At 47.0% G+C, this 16,266-nt stretch overlaps 1 protein-coding gene across 2 annotated transcripts in view; it reads right to left on the bottom strand.

Annotated features, from left to right (window-relative positions):
- CUL4A (cullin 4A) overlaps positions 1-16,266 on the bottom strand; it is a 132,806-nt gene that overhangs the window by 66,375 nt on the left and 50,165 nt on the right. For both annotated transcript variants that reach the window (XM_073563545.1, XM_073563546.1), the window contains exons 11-12: positions 3,536-3,654; positions 2,287-2,479 (exon numbers count right to left, since the gene is read on the bottom strand). In XM_073563545.1, coding sequence (XP_073419646.1) covers positions 2,287-2,479; positions 3,536-3,654 — 312 coding nt within the window. The remainder of the gene's footprint in view (positions 1-2,286; positions 2,480-3,535; positions 3,655-16,266) is intronic.

Raw genomic sequence — 16,266 nt, 5'->3', positions numbered from 1 at the left:
TGTCCTGGCCATTCCAGGACTATCAGCAATACCCGGCAGGGGGGTCGGTCGCTGGTAAGTGTCACACACAGCGATCTCGTTGGTGAGATCGCTGTTGCGTCACAAAACTTGTGACTCAGCAGCGATCTCGCTAGCGAGATCGCTGTGTGTGACGGGGGCTTTAGAGCGGACAGAAAACAGGTGAGGGACAGAAAACAGACTCCCTGCTGTCTCAAACTGCCTGGAGTCCAGAGGTGTGAAATCTGGGGCTGGAGGTGCAATGATGAGATCAAAAAGACAAGAGAGAGAGGAGGAAGGAGTAGAGGCTGGAATCCAAGATGGCCTCCGCACAGCAGGAGAGAGGAGAGATCTGTCTGAGGAGGCAGCTGCAAAACTCCAAAAGTTTGCTAGGAGGTTTGCTTCCACTAGCATGGCAGCAAAGAGGTAAGTACAAGAACTGGGGGCAGCAGCTGGAGGAGGATCCAGATATAGAGCACTGCATCTGGAGGAAGAGAGAGACACAGATTCCTCTGATATGGAGATGCTGCAGGCATAGAGTGCAGAGGCGGGGGAGGGGAGTTTTGGGGAGGCAGGAGATAATGCTTCTTTAATAGGCTCCCCTTCTCTGCAAGATGTCCTTAATGCTGTGAATACAAGCAGTCTCAGTATTAATAAACTGCTGGGCCAAATACAGGAGTCGATTTCTACCATACGTCATGATGTGCAGAAAGGGGCAGAATGAACAAAAGCAGTGGAGGGCAGAGTGAGTGTGTTGGAAGATGCATTTGCCCCAGTGTGCAGAGAAGTGCAGAATCATACACAGGCGATTAATGCACTGATGGAAAAAGTGGATGATTTGGACTAGAATCGGTCACGAAGAAATAACGTCAGGCTGATAGGGGTCCCTGAGAAAATGGAGGGGAATGAGCCAGACAGCTTCTTTGAAAAATGGTTGCTGGAGACTTTTGGAAGGGACACCCTCACCATTATTTGCTATTGAAAGAGATCAGAGTCCCCACAAGACATAGACTGGTGGGCAGTTTTCCTAGGCCCATACTGATAAAAATATTACACTATAAAGACCGGGAAAAGCGAGGGAGAAACAGGACATAAAGCTGGGGGGACAGAGTTTCTTTCTTCCCGGATTTTTCTGCAGAAGTCCAGAGGAGAAGATCCCTGTTTTTGGACATAAAAAGAAGAATGAGGACACTGGGCCTGCAGTACTCAAGGATATACCCAGCCAAGCTTAGGGTGGTAGCACTGGGCACTACGACATTCTTTATTTCACAGAAGCATGCACTTAGTTGGCTGGACAGTCATGAACAACCCCTTGGCTTGATGCCAGCTGACATTACACAGCTGACATCAAGCCTGCAACCATTACTCCACTTGCCAACATACCAGGGCAAGCTGGAAGAGCCAAAGCTCATCACTGGAATTGGTGCATCTAATAGATGTACCATTTATTGGGCAGCTGAGGGCTAGTGTTATTAGTCTGGGAAGTGGCCAATAACCATGGCTCCTTCCCAGCTTATCAAGATCAGCCCGCAGCTGTCTTTTTAGCCTTTGCTGATTATTAAAAATAGGTGGAATCCCCACATCATTTTTTTGGGGGGGTCCCCTCTTTTTAATAACAAGTTTAGGCTAAACAGAGAGAGGTGAGCTGATATTATTAGGCTGGGAACCTTTATGGACATTGGCCCCTTCCCAGAATAATAACACAAGCCCTCAGCTGTCTGCTTTCCCTCAAGTGATTAAGAATAAGGGGGAACCAATGCTGTATTTTTAATATATTTCATGCACGCTATTCACGGACAGTGGGTGCTGACTACAACTGTCATTAGCGTCGCTTGGTCTAGCTGATCGCAGGAAGACCAAGCAAGGATGATGAGAGTTGTATTCAGCACCCAGAAGCCTGGGAATAGCGCTAACTGTAATGCTATTTAATTCTGAGATGTGTCACACATATGTCATCCATGTGTCATCAGTGAGCACATGTGCGACACGCACTTCGTCCGTGGTGCCGGAAAAAAAACGACATGTCTGCAGGATTTTCGCATGGACACACAGTCTGTGTGAGAAACATGACATGTGTGCAGCACCAATGGAAACAATGGGAGTGCATGTGTCCTTAAAAACCAGACCGCATACAGACACAAAAAGCAGTTGTGTGCGGGGGCCTAAATGTGTATTGATACATAATGGTACTGATTAGTTCATCTTCAATGTTAACACAAGAGATATTTTGCATATGCAACTTTTTTGCTGAATTCTAATGGCTATTAGGTACTCAGCAATTTTTTTTACCTATCAGTTCTGCTGGCTTATTCGCTCTCCTGTTGATAAATGTTTCAAATGATTCCTTCATGACATTGACGAACTTCTCATTTTTCTGGAAGCAGACATCAATGATATGATCCACCTTATCCTTGAAATCCAGCAACTCCTGCACCATGTCCTTATCTTTTTCTGGATTTACAACTATCGAGCTACCAAAGATCTGTAGAAGAAAGTAGTGCATAAAGCGAGAATCTTATAAGCAGCAAGGATAAACATTACAAATATAAAATTACATATGGTGTAGCTTATGTAGCTGATTTGCATTCATTTTCCCACCATAAAGAAAAGCTTACGCTGCTAAAGACAAGCCATATCCATAAGGCTAATAAGGCTTCATTACAAGTTTCCACAGAGTAAGCCTAATACCACTCTAGAGAGCTCGGCTTATAATTGAATTTATAAACATTTCTTTCTGCACCTCACAGATGCATGGACTAGGTAAAATTGTATCTTTATGGAGCAAAACCTTGTTAAAAGGGGGTGGCTGTAAGCAGTATACACTTGAGCTGGATAGAGCCACTGTCTGCTTCTGCCAAGTTGAACAGGCATTCAGTGGCTATCAATCCATGGACCTCTCTACAAGTGATGTCTGACAGCAGAGGGTGCATTGGAGGCAGGTGGAAGACAATTCTGCCACTACATGGGTGAAGCACAATGACTTGGGAGAAGGAGGCATGCATTGCCATGGTTATTAGGAGAAGCAATGTGACTATTTGGAGGGGATACACAATTTGTACTAATAGAAAAATAATAGGCGCAAACATGGACAGCTCTTTGATATAGCTTGGGTTGACATTTCATCGATTCCTTTTTTGGGCCACTAACTTTAACTATTGCTCTATTGAAATACTAATCTGCCTATTTCTGATGGACATTATTCTGGGTGCTTGGAAACAGAGCAGTAACTGTAATCACTCATTTGGGAAGGTTAAAAGGAACCATTACTGTCAGCTGACTACAACAGGAATCTGCAAGTGTAACGCTGGGGTCACAACTCCAGTACATATGTGCACACTACTAACTTTCAGCCCATGACTTCTAGAAAATAGGTGTCCAGCTTTGGTGTCTATCTATTACCAACATTGCTTTTACTTGCTGGCAGACCGTACAGGGCACAGAACTATCCACTTATGGAAATACACTCAGGTGCATAAATAGATGACATGAACCTCAGATTTACAATTATGCAAATATGATACAATATGTGGTTTCATACTTTAATGTACTCCCCCCAGTGCTGCAGCAGGTTTGACTGACCACCTCTGACCAGACTGAAGAGTTGATACATAAGAGTCAGGTCTGGAACTCTGTTCTCATCCAGCATATTCTTCAGACCTGCGTGTACAAAACCACGCACAGCTATTACAGACAAGCCAGGGTACACAGTGTTCATACATCGCTATATACAGAAGGGAAGAAATACACTGCTGGAATATGTAAAGAGGACCTGTCACCAGGTAAAAAGTGGGCAGCTTTTGATCTTCAATGATTCCTGCTACTACGCTGAGCATTCAGTTTTCTGTTTATGATTCCAGACATATGGGCCTTACTATTTAGTGTTAAAGGGAACCTGTCAGCAGTTTTGGCAGCTATAAGATACGGCCACTGCATTCTATAATGCTGCAGATAAGCCCCCGATCGGACCTGCAAGATAAGAAAAATAAGTTTTATTATACTCATCTGGTGTGGCAGTCTGGTGCGGTACGGTCCGATGGGTGTCGCAGGTCCAGCGCCTCCCATCTTCTTGCGACACTGCCCTCCTGCTTGCTTCATGGCTCCCCGCATCGCACCCCTGCGCAGGTATATTTCTCTGAAAGGTCAGAGAGCCAGCGCCTGTGCGATGCCGGGGAGCCATGAAGCAAGCAGGAGGGCGGCATCGCAAGAAGATGGGAGGCGCCGGACCCAGACCTGCGACACCCATCGGACCGTACCGCACCAGACCGCCACACCAGATGAGTATAATAAAACTTATTTTTTTTTATCTTGCAGGTCAGATCGGGGGCTTATCTGCAGCATTATAGAATGCAGTGGCCGTATCTTATAGCTGCCAAAACTGCTGACAGGTTACCTTTAATTATCAATGGTGTTCACCAAGGAGGAAGTAGGGTAATAATGCAGAGCAGCCTCAAGACCCGCCCCAGAGAAACCGGTGAGCCCCCTTGGTTAAGGCCATAGAAATTAGCACTGAATAAAAAGACTTAAATCTCTGAAACAGTATGGTGGATTTAATGCAATCTAAATAAGGGTGGCAAAAAGAATACAATATTGGAAAATACTGGCCCCTTTTGACCCTGTGACACGTCCTCTGAAACCAGTAATCATGACATGCTGCCGATCTACTGACATCATGTTGTAGATCAGGAGGAGCAGTGTAATGTACAGGTTACTGTTAAAAGATTCAGTTCAATTTCTAATTAATAGAAATCCCTGCTCACTATGGGTGTACGAGTCTGAGGGTAGCCTCACTTGAAGACTAACATCTTCCCTGTACGTGCATGCATTTCAAAATCCAAGTGCGGCAAAATTAGAAAAAAAATAAGTCTAATGAAATTCTGCCATCATTTTTTGGCTTTTGCTTTTCCAGGGTTTTTTGTACAGTAAAAACTACCTGGCAACATGATTATACAGCTCAGTACGATTACAGTGATACTAAACTTTTATAATTTTATTTCTAATGGTTAAAAAATAACTTTTTTAAATGTGTCCATTGATCGAGTTAAGTGATGATTTGTAGGTTTGCATGTCAATCTTTCTATTTTATTTCTGGGTATGTATGGCATTTTGATCTTTTTATTGCATGTTTGAAGGAAGGTGGGATGAATAAAAAATGGCAATTTTGGTGATTCAATTTTTTCATTTATGACTTTTTCTGTATGAGGTCATTAACATTTAATTTTTGTAGATTGGATTTTTAAATTGCACACAGTGATGCCAAATATATTTTTTAATTGTTTTAATTTCCATATTTATAGTATGGTTCAAACATTTATTTTTATTAAATGGGTTGTCCACTACTCGGGACAACCCCTTCTCAATCCCTATGTTTCCCCACCTATACTCACCTCCGATGCAGTACCAGCGGTGTTGGCACTTGGTCTCTCGGCGATTACGCGACATTGTTATGTCATGCGATCTCTGCAGCCAGTCAGCAGTTGCTTCACTCTCCCCGCCTTTGGACATATCACATACATACGAAGGAAGAGAGAGCTGCTGTGGCAGCCATGCTCGTGTTTTGGTGCATTGGGCATTGCAAAGGATGCTCCACTAGCCCTGCACCACACAATTGACATTGTCGGAGCATTTAATTAGTTAAACACTGTTCTTCCACGTGGACAAAACTGTATTTGCTGCAGCGGTCACGTGACACTATGTAGATTGAGCGGCAGGGGACACAATGCAGAGACTGACAATACGGGTGGTAAGTATATATGATTTTTTTTTATTTTATGCTGCACCCCATGATTACTCATAAAGGGTTGTCCAGTAATGGACAACTCCTTTAAGAATCTCCCATCTCTCCCAACAACTGTGTTTTTCCATTACAATGACAGCACTGATGGGAGATTATCAGACTGCGTAAGGACACATCTCCGCCTGGAAATAACCAGTTTAGAAACCTGTGTATAAACCTAATTTACAAATTCAACACCCACCATAGCCTGAAAGTTTTGGTTGATTGGATTTTTTGTACTTAATAATGCACTAGATAAAATCCTAAAACTATTCCATATACCCCGCTTTATTAAAAATACTGCAACCAAAAGGTAAATTAAAGCATAATCACTTAGATTAACGTGATGTCTACATATTGGATGTAAAGACTTCTTCACATTATCGGCTTGTGGAATCTATTTCTACAAGTGTTGTGTAAAGCCAGGGCTGTCTCTACACTTTATCTCTCACTGTATGTGAAATAGCTGTTCATAGGAATGCACTGTAGCTTACAAGAAGCTACGTGATCACTTGGCCCCAGGCAAACAAGTTTTGAGCATTGCAAATACAGAGCAATTGTGAAGAAATAGGCACTTATAATGAAATTAAAAAGGTTGTTTGGTGAAAACAAGCGCGGATAGGTAATAACGTGTTATCACTGGCCAGGACGGTGATAGAGCGGGGCAAGTTAGGCCTTTGCCTAGGGTCCCCACTCCCCCAGCCACTGGCATGCCGCTAATAATGGCAGATCACGCAGTTGCCCATGGAGCCCGTGAGTCATGGGGGTTGGTGCCAGCTCTGCCCACCCCCCTGTGCCTGGCATCACATAATCAACTGCATCAGCATCCAATATGCCAATACAGTTGAAAACAATGATGGAGGAGGGAGCGTCAGGCGACACTTCCTCTCCCATCATCCCATCATTCCCCCTCTGCATCTGACGTCTCGGCCAGCGGGTGTAATGACATTGCTTGATCACACGATGCTGTGCCGCCGGTCAGTGGAGCTGCTGAGACGCGCTGCAGAGAGCGGGAAAGCGAGGAGAGATGACAGTGGATGTTTTTTTTTCAATCACTGAGACGTGGTGGCCATAACGCTGCAGAACTATGGGGTGTGCATTATACTATAAGTATTCACACAGCGGGGCGGGATCTGGGGACGCAGAAACAAGCAGGCGCCATAGTTTGATGGCAGTTCCCATACAACGCGTACTGCGCATACCCAAGAACTGTTGTCACAGCGCAGGCGCCCGACAACATGTAACGGCAAAAACAAAATAAGGAGGAGGTGCAGGGATGCTGTAGAGGGGGTTTGATGGACAGCTGGGAGGCAGCTTAACAGAGGGACACTCCATACCTCTGTGACAGAATGCAGGTATGAGGAGCTATTTATAAAAGTCTATATTTTGGCATTAATGGGGATCAGAAACAGAAGAGCCACCTTCACAGAATGCAGGCTTAGTGCTGCTGAAGGTGGCTATTTTAGTGAAAAATGCCCTGGGGGAGGGGGGGTGACAGGTTCCCTTTAACGGCCTGAACTCAGCACATGTAAATACAACTGAAACATTTCTGTATGACGGTGCAATATGTGAGCATATGTGGCCCTACTTTAAACTTTTGCCCAGGGCCCCACTTTGGCTAAAACCAGCCCTGATCACTGACAGGGCTATTTTCCCTTCTTTCAGATTTCTTTTTCTCCCCTTAATCCAAGAGCCATAACTTTTTTTTTTCAGTCCACATAGTCGTATGAGGGCTTAGTCTTTTGTGGGACAAGTTTTACTTTTAAATTACACAATTGGGTTTTTTATTTACCATGTTCATTTTATGGTAAAACTGACCTAGCAATATGGTTCTCCAGGACAGTAGGAGTACGCAGATACCAAACATGTATAATTTTTTTTTCAGTAAAGTGATAAAAAAAAATTTCAGAGGTTTGTAAAAAAAATAAATAAATAAAAATAAAACAATTTTGCATGTGTTGCCATTTTCTGAGACCCAAAACATTTTCATTTTTCAGGATATGGGGCTGTGTGAGGGCTTATTTTTTGCGTTCTGAGCAGACCTTTTTACTGATACCATTTTGGGGAAGATAGACGATCAGAACACCCTATCATTGCACTTCACTGCAATGTTGCGGTAGTCAAAAGAAACATAATTCTGGCATTTCGATTTTTTTCTTGTTAAGCTGTTTACCAATCAGATTAATTTATTTTCTATTTTGATAGATCGTATTACTCTGTCGCCTCATTGGGGGACATAGAACCATAGGTGTTATGCTGCTGTCCACTAGGAGGCGACACTATGCATAATCTGAAAAAAGATTAACTTTGGCTCCTCCTCTGCAGTATACACCCCTGGACGGCGTCAGCCTTCTCCAGTTTTTGCTTAGTGTCGCAAGGAGGCACACCTTTTTTTCTTCCGTCTTTTTCTTTTTCGCCCGGAATGCAGATGAAGAAAAGTGGGTCTCCAGCGAGACTCCCGGCATGGCTCCTTCCTTGGCCCCCTTTCTAGGGGTGCCCAGTTGAAGTGGAGACAACTATTCCCCATTTTGCTCCTTCCCCAGTCCCTCGGGTACTGGTCCGAAGTTGAGACCCCCCTCCTTCCCCAACCCCTTTGGGGTCTGAGTTGAGGTTGAGGCGAGGATGAAGACCCCCTGACGGTGACAGAAGCACCCTCCCTAATCCCCCGCAGGGGGCATTAGGTTGAGACGCCTCAGGTAGGGTCGGAGAACAGGCAGCATTCTGCAGCATCCAGGGACCCCAGACCAGCTGTGGGATCCTGCTGGGGTCGGGGGAGAGTGCAGGCAGACATAGCACAGCAGAGACAGGGCTTTCTGCGCCCCTGTCTCTGCAGCAGCAGCGGCTCCATGGCGCTCCAGGGACCCCCCAAACAGGAACCGCTACCCCTGCTGCCCCCACCGCTAGCCAGTCACCCATTCCGGGGGGGTCTGGTAAAAATCCGACCCCCTCCCGGACTACCGCGCCGCTCTGGAGCCCTCCTGGGCATCAGGCCTCTACTTGAGACAGCGGCTTTGGCCTAGCTGAAGCCGCCGCCTTTCCCCGCCCCCCGGATGACTAAAATGACAATCTATAGTGTCATAGAAGGGGCGGATCGAGGCAGAAAGGGCGCGTTTCTACATAGCCCAGCGCGCCCTTTTCAGCTCTCCGCCCCCTCCTTCCTCTCCTCAGCATCCCGGTGGCCAGTTCTTTGGCTGCAGACATCCTGATAACGGACACCTCCAGCAGAGGAGAACCACAGCAGTCTCCAGGGGGCACAGAACTGGGATCTGTCGGCGATGGACCTAGGGGCACACTGGTGGGGTAAGCTCACAGCTGGGTTCTCTTTACTCAGCTGTGAATCCATACTTCCTATAAGGCTCTCTGTGGGTTCCCTCTGCATAGCCACCCCTGTAGGATCCCTGATAGCCAGCCTCTGTGCACTATGCCGGGCTCAAGAAAGAGAACCAGGCAGGAATGTTTCTATGCATTCTGCACAGCCTGCAAAGCCACGCTCCCCAGTGGCAGCACGTATCCGCACTGCCGGGATTGCATCCAGAACTCTGGGTCAGAACCCCAGGGAGTCCCTACCAACGCTTCAGTGTCAGATACCACGCTGGGCTACTCAGATGTCACAGTCTATGACACAGTCCATATATAACTTAACCGTCACATTGCTGCAAGCTCTGCAGGGTCGGGTCACGGCTATTAACGTTACCCAGCAAACGGACAGCTTGTCTCAGGAACATGCTGCTTCCGACTCTCACAGACGTAAGCGGACCCACAGGTCACGATCACCTGAGTCGTCCTATAGCACAAGGTCATCCCCCCCCCAGGGAGAGACACCGTCATTCCAGGTCTCCTAGGCAGTCCCCTGTCAGAGACAGACAATGCAGGTCACCACAGAGATCCCCCACCACAGAAGACCCCAACCCCAGGTCGCCCACCAGGGATTACCTTAGCGATACACAGGATTCGGGAGGCATCTGTGACTCCAACTCAGACAACGAAACGGAGAGGTCCGTGGTACCTTCTCCCCCTAGCAATACAGCGCTAGTTGAGGACATAATATCTGCCATTCATCGGGTGCTGGAAATTTCAGAGCCAGCCCCGGAAGCCCCAGAACATAAGATTTGTTTCGAAAGTGTTCAGAAACCACCTAAGGTCTTCCTTAATCACCATGAGTTTCAGGAGATACTTACTAAACAGTTTTCGCAGCCTGAGAAAAAATTTGCCAACCGCAAATATTTGGAAGCAAAGTACCCCTTCTCACAGAAAGACACCAAACAGTGGACAGATACACCCGAAGTGGACCCCCCGGTATCTAGACTAGCAGCGCAGACCTTACTCTCTCTGCCAGACAGCTCAACCCTCAGGGACGCAGCAGACCGGCAAGTAGAACGCATGGCTCGTTCCATTTTTGAAGCAGCAGGGGCCTCCCTGGCCCCTGCGTTCGCTTCAGTTTGGGCGGCCAAGGCCATCCTGGCTTGGGCCAAAAAACTACAGGAGGGTCTTCAAGCTTCAAATGCCGGGCTCTTGGACCAAGCGGTCCAGATAGCAGTGGTAGCAGACTACATGCTTCATGCAGCCCTAGACTCAGCAAGAGGTCTAGCGGGGATAGCGGCAAACGCCATTACGATTCGGCGTATCCTCTGGCTGCGAGAATGGAAAGCGGATGCGGCCTCAAAGAAGTCCCTCACGCATCTTCCGTACCTTACTGGAAGGCTTTCCGGCGAAAAGTTGGACACAATGATAGCCAATGCCACTGGGGGTAAGAGTACCTCTCTCCCTCAACTAAAACCGAAACGCACGTTTAAACGAAGAAACCAGACACGATTCCGATCCTTTCGGAATTCTTCGGGCTGGTCCGTCTCGAGCCCAGCGCAAACCGTAATCGCTCTCCACGCAGGGACAACCCATGGACGGCGCAGAGACCGGACAGGACTTGGCTGTCGAAAGCAGGCCAAGCGAAACCCAAGGGAGGAAAACCTCAGAACTTTGATTCATCATGACTCACGAACTCCGGAAGACACCCCACCAGTAGGCGGGAGACTTTTACTCTTTCAGCAAGTCTGGCTGCCTATTACAGAAGACAGGTGGGTCAGGAAAATAGTCTTCCGGATACAAGATAGAGTTCACTTCCATTCCACCGAACCGGTTCTTCCTCTCTATTGCGCCAACACCATCAGACAAGGCTCGTGCCTTCCACCAAGCGGTCTCCTCTCTCCTTCAGGCAGGAGTCGTGGTGCCGGTTCCCGCGAACGAAAGATTGAGGGTTCTACTCCAATCTGTTCGTAGTTCCCAAGAAAGGAGGCAGTGTTCGGCCCATACTAGACCTAAAACAGCTCAACAAATATGTACGGGTCCGTCATTTCCGCATGGAGTTCCTCCGGTCCATCATTGCATCCATGGAGCAGGGAGAATACCTTGCTTCCATAGACATACAAGACGCATATCTGCACATACCAATTGCTCCCGCCCATCAAAGGTTTCTCAGGTTCGCGGTCAACAAAAACCACTACCAGTTTGTCGCCCTTCCGTTCGGACTCGCCACGGCTCCAAGAACGTTTACCAAGGTCATGGCAGCCACCATGGACGCTCTGCACTCGAGGCATTCTAGTCGTCCCGTACCTGGACGACCTTCTCATCAAGTCTTCCACCTTCAAGGACTGCGAGGTCAGTATCTCAATCACAATAGACACACTGAGTCGTCTGGGATGGTTAGTCAACCTACAGAAATCGTCGACTACCCCGAGTCAGACTCTAACCTTCCTGGGAATGTTATTCGACACCTCCAGGGGCCTGCTGCTCCTTCCCAAGGACAAGACACTGGCCATCCGTCTGGGAGTTCGTACACTACTCCGCAGTCCTCCCCGATCTCTCCGGTTTGCCATGAGAGTCCTCGGCAGGATGGCAGCAGCAATAGAGGCAGTGCCATTTGCCCAGTTTCACCTCAGGCCTCTTCAACTAGTCATACTCAGATCTTGGGACAGGAATCCCTTCTCCCTCGACAGGGAGTTCCAGTTGACGTCGTCAACCAGGAGGTCCCTGCATTGGTGGCTCAAGCCAACCTCGCTTGCACGAGGAAAACCCTTTCTCTCAGGTCAATGGAAGGTCCTGACCACCGATGCAAGCCTGACAGGCTGGGGGGCGGTGCACCAACATCACAGGGCACAAGGCAAGTGGTCACTAAGGGAAGCGACCTTGCCCATCAATATCCTGGAAATCCGGGCCATCTTCCTGGCACTGAGAGCCTTTCATCACTTGCTTGCAGCCTCGCACATACGGATACAGTCGGACAATGCCACGGCTGTGGCATATGTGAATCACCAAGGCGGGACTCGCAGCGCCCAGGCGATGAGAGAAGTGGCACATATCCTCCACTGGGCAGAAGACACGAGGTCGGTACTCTCTGCGGTCCACATTCCGGGTGTAGAAAACTGGGAAGCCGACTTCCTCAGCAGGCAAGGAATGGACTCGGGGGAGTGGTCTCTCCATCCTGAGATTTTATACCGGATCTGTCAATGCTGGGGAACCCCGGATGTGGACCTAATGGCATCCCATCTCAATGCCACGGTCTCCAATTTCATGGCCAGGACACACGACCCGCGGTCGCTTGGAGCGGATGCCCTGGTCCAGGACTGGTCCCAGTTCCAACTCCTGTACATTTTTCCACCCCTCCCCCTGATCTCCAGGGTTGTGAGGAAGCTCAAACAAGAGGGAGTTCCCACCATCCTCATCGCGCCAGATTGGCCCAGATGTACATGGTACGCCGACATCGTTCAACTTACAGCAGACGCCCCCTGGCGTCTACCCGACCGTCACGACCTTCTGTCTCAAGGTCCGTTCTACCATCAGAATTCAGGGGCTCTATATTTGACGGCATGGCCCTTGAAACCTGGATTCTAACCCAGGCAGGGTTTTCACCGGAAGTCATTGCGACCATGATCAGGGCAAGGAAGCCAGCCTCCGCCAAGATTTATTATCGTACCTGGAGAGCTTTCTTTTCCTGGTGCGAATCTCACGGACAAGTCCCACTCCCTTATTCCCTCCCGAAGGTACTAGGTTTTCTTCAATCGGGCCTAGACGCCAAGCTATCCCTAGGCTCGCTTAAGAGTCAGGTGTCAGCGCTTTCAGTTCTTTTTCAAAGGCGCATTGCAACCAAACCGCAAGTAAGGACTTTCCTCCAGGGAGTTTCCCGATTGGTTCCCCCCTACAAACGTCCACTGGAAACGTGGGACCTCAATCTGGTCCTGACAGCATTGCAGGCACCACCCTTCGAACCCCTTAAAGAAGTTCCACTCTGCATTCTGTCACAGAAAGTGGTTTTTCTAGTGTCAATCACCTCGTTACGCAGAGTGTTGGAATTGTCAGCACTTTCCTGAAGACGGCCTTTCCTAGCCTTTCACCAGGACAAGGTGGTTCTCCGAACGGTACCATCCTTCCTTCCGAAGGTTTGTGTCCACCTTCCTCCTAAATGAGGAAATCTCGCTGCCATCCCTTTGTCCGGTTCCGGTTCATAGAGTGGAGAAGGCTCTGCATACGCTTGACCTCGTCAGAGCATTGTGGATTTACGTGTCCAGGACTGCACCCTTCCGGAAGCCTGATTCCCTCTTCATTCTTCCGGAAAGCGGTAGCAAGGGACTACCGGCTTCCAAGGCTACCCTTGTCAGGTGGATCAAGTCCACCATACATGAGGCCTACCGATTTAACTGTTCCCCTCTTCCGGCCGGTATCACAGCACACTCTACATGGGCAGTAGGGGCCTCCTGGGCCATTCGGCACCAGGCTTCGGCACAACAAGTGTCTAAGGCGGGCACTTGGACTAGCCTACACACGTTTACGAAACACTACAGTGTTCATACCCAGTCCTCAGCGGATGCGAGCCTGGGTAGACGGGTTCTGCAGGCGGCAGTGCCCCAAGTTTAGGGACCTGCTAGCACAATATTCGTCCATTGCTTCCCACCCAGGGACTGCTTTGGGACATCCCATGGTTCTGTGTCCCCCAATTAGACAACAGAGTAAAGGAGATTTTTGTGTACTCAACGTAAAATCTCTCTCTCTTAGCCTCTAATTGGGGGACATAGCTCCCACCCTGTTGCCCTTACGGGCCGTTGTTACGGTTGAGTTCTCATATTGTTCTTTGACCTCGTACATAGTAGCCTTCTTACAGGCATGGTTATGTTGTTATTGTTACGTTCCTCCTAATGCTTTTGCACAAAACTGGAGAAGGCTGACGCCGTCCAGGGGTGTATACTGCAGAGGAGGAGCCATAGTTAATCTTTTTTCAGATTATGCATAGTGTCGCCTCCTAGTGGACAGCAGCATAACACCCATGGTTCTGTGTCCCCCAATTAGAGGCTAAGAGAAAGAGATTTTACGGTGAGTACACAAAAATCTCCTCTTTTACAAAAGCAGCAATACCAAATATGTGTATTTTATTGCTCTATTTTTAAAGAGGCAAAAGGGAGGCGATTTGAACTTGTGTTTTTTATTCATATTTTTAAAAACATTTTCCACATTTTCTGTATTTGTTAGTCCCCCTAGGGGACATGAAGCTGCGATCATCTGTAGCATAAAAAAAACACAGTCTCCTATAGATGGCAGCTAAATGCTGGTTTTTACAAGAAAATAGCCATGACAAGCAAGAAGGTCTTCTACAGACCCCCAGCTGTCATGGCAACCCATTGGCGCCAAGCAATCACGTCATGGTTGTGCCAATGGGAGTGTGGAATGACAAGCAATGCTGCCAAAACGCATTAAATGCTGCTGTCAGAGATTGACAGCAGCATTTAACAGGTTAACAGCTGCGGGTCGAGCTCCATTTCAGAGACCACATCAAAGTCTGGAACACAACATATGATGTAACAGTACGTCATATGTCGTGATAGGGTTAAGCACATGTGCACACACTGAGTAAAAGTTGTCATTAACAAATTAATGCACGCCCTACAGCCTATGTTTTCTATTGGCAAAAAGTTTGGGCTGGAGGTGGCCAGTTCACAAACCAAACTTCTTATGTGACGCCACACTGATGTGATGGATGCAGTAAATGCTTTATAGTTGTCTTCCTCTCTACACAGCAGCATATGTTGTTCCAAAACTTCTAAATAAAGTTCAGCATTGATAATGCTTCTCATGATGTGTAGGTTGCTCATGCCATTGGCACTAATGCAGCCTCATACCATTAGAGATGCATACATTTCATAAAGAAGTTCAAATTTTGATCCATCTGACCACAAGTTCAAATTTTGATCCTTCTGACCACAGATGAGTTTTCCATTTTGCCACTGTCCATGTTAAAATGATCTTTGGCCCAGAGAAAAATCCAGCGTTTCTGGTTGGTGTTGACATAAGACTTCTTCTTTGCATTACAGAGCTAGAATTTGCATTTGGGGGTTGAACAGAGAACAGACAATGAGTTTTGGAAGTATTCCTGAACCCATGCAATAATTTGCATAACTAAATTCTTAATTTGCATGTCTGTTTTTAATGAAATACCACCTGACTTCTCAGAAATTGTTCCACAATTTTGAAACACAGTTGTTCACAGATTGGTGAACCTCTGACCATCTTTGTTTCTGAGACTCTGCCTCTCTAACATGCTCTTTTTATACACAAACTTGTGACTTAGTTGAACACTGACCTTGCAGCTGTTTTCCATTAATTCCATTTACTATTCCAGCCTTTTGTTAACTCTGTCCCAACTTTTTTGAGATGTGTTGCTGCCATCAAATCCTAAATGAGTTAAATTTTCACAGGAAATGGAAAAATGTCCAACTTTCACCCTCTGATCTGAGTTCTATGTTCCGTTGTGAATAAAATATAAGATTTCCAAATTGTTGTATTCTTGCTTTATTTACATTTTACATTGTGTCCCAGCTTTGTTGGAATTATAACACCATACTTCAGTAACCACGGAAAGATCTGAGTAAAAAAAAAAAATCTAAAAACACTGAAGCAGCAAATTTTGAGATAAACAAAATTTGTGACAGTTTTCAAAACAACTGTACATTTTTGTAAATTTAGCAGGGGGCGACAGTGCATCTTTATTATACACTGCTAAAAAAAATAAAGGGAACACTTAAACAACAGAATATAACTCCAAGTAAATCAAACTTCTGTGAAATCAAACTGTCCACTTAGGAAGCAACACTGATTGACAATCAATTTCACATGCTGTTGTGCAAATGGAATAGACAACAGATGGAAATTATTGGCAATTATCAAGACACTCAATAAAGGAGTGGTTCTGCATGTGGGGACCACACACCACATCTCAGTACCTATGCTTTTTGGCTGATGTTTTGGTCACTTTTGAATGTTGGTTGTGCTTTCACACTTGTGGTAGCATGAGACGGTCTCTACAACCCATACAAGTGGCTCAGGTAGTGCAGCTCATCCAGGATGGCACATCAATGCGAGCTGTGGCAAGAAGGTTTGCTGTGTCTGTCAGCGTAGTGTCCAGAGGCTGAAGGCACTACCAGGAGACAGGCCAGTACACCAGGAGACGTGGAGGG

The sequence above is a fragment of the Dendrobates tinctorius genome, unplaced genomic scaffold (genome assembly GCF_039654945.1).
Source record: "Dendrobates tinctorius isolate UK_male_01 unplaced genomic scaffold, ASM3965494v1 ptg000394l, whole genome shotgun sequence".
Taxonomy (NCBI): Eukaryota; Metazoa; Chordata; class Amphibia; order Anura; family Dendrobatidae; genus Dendrobates; species Dendrobates tinctorius.
Note: the sequence above shows the minus strand (reverse complement) of the source record. Positions and strands in the feature narration are given on the sequence as shown.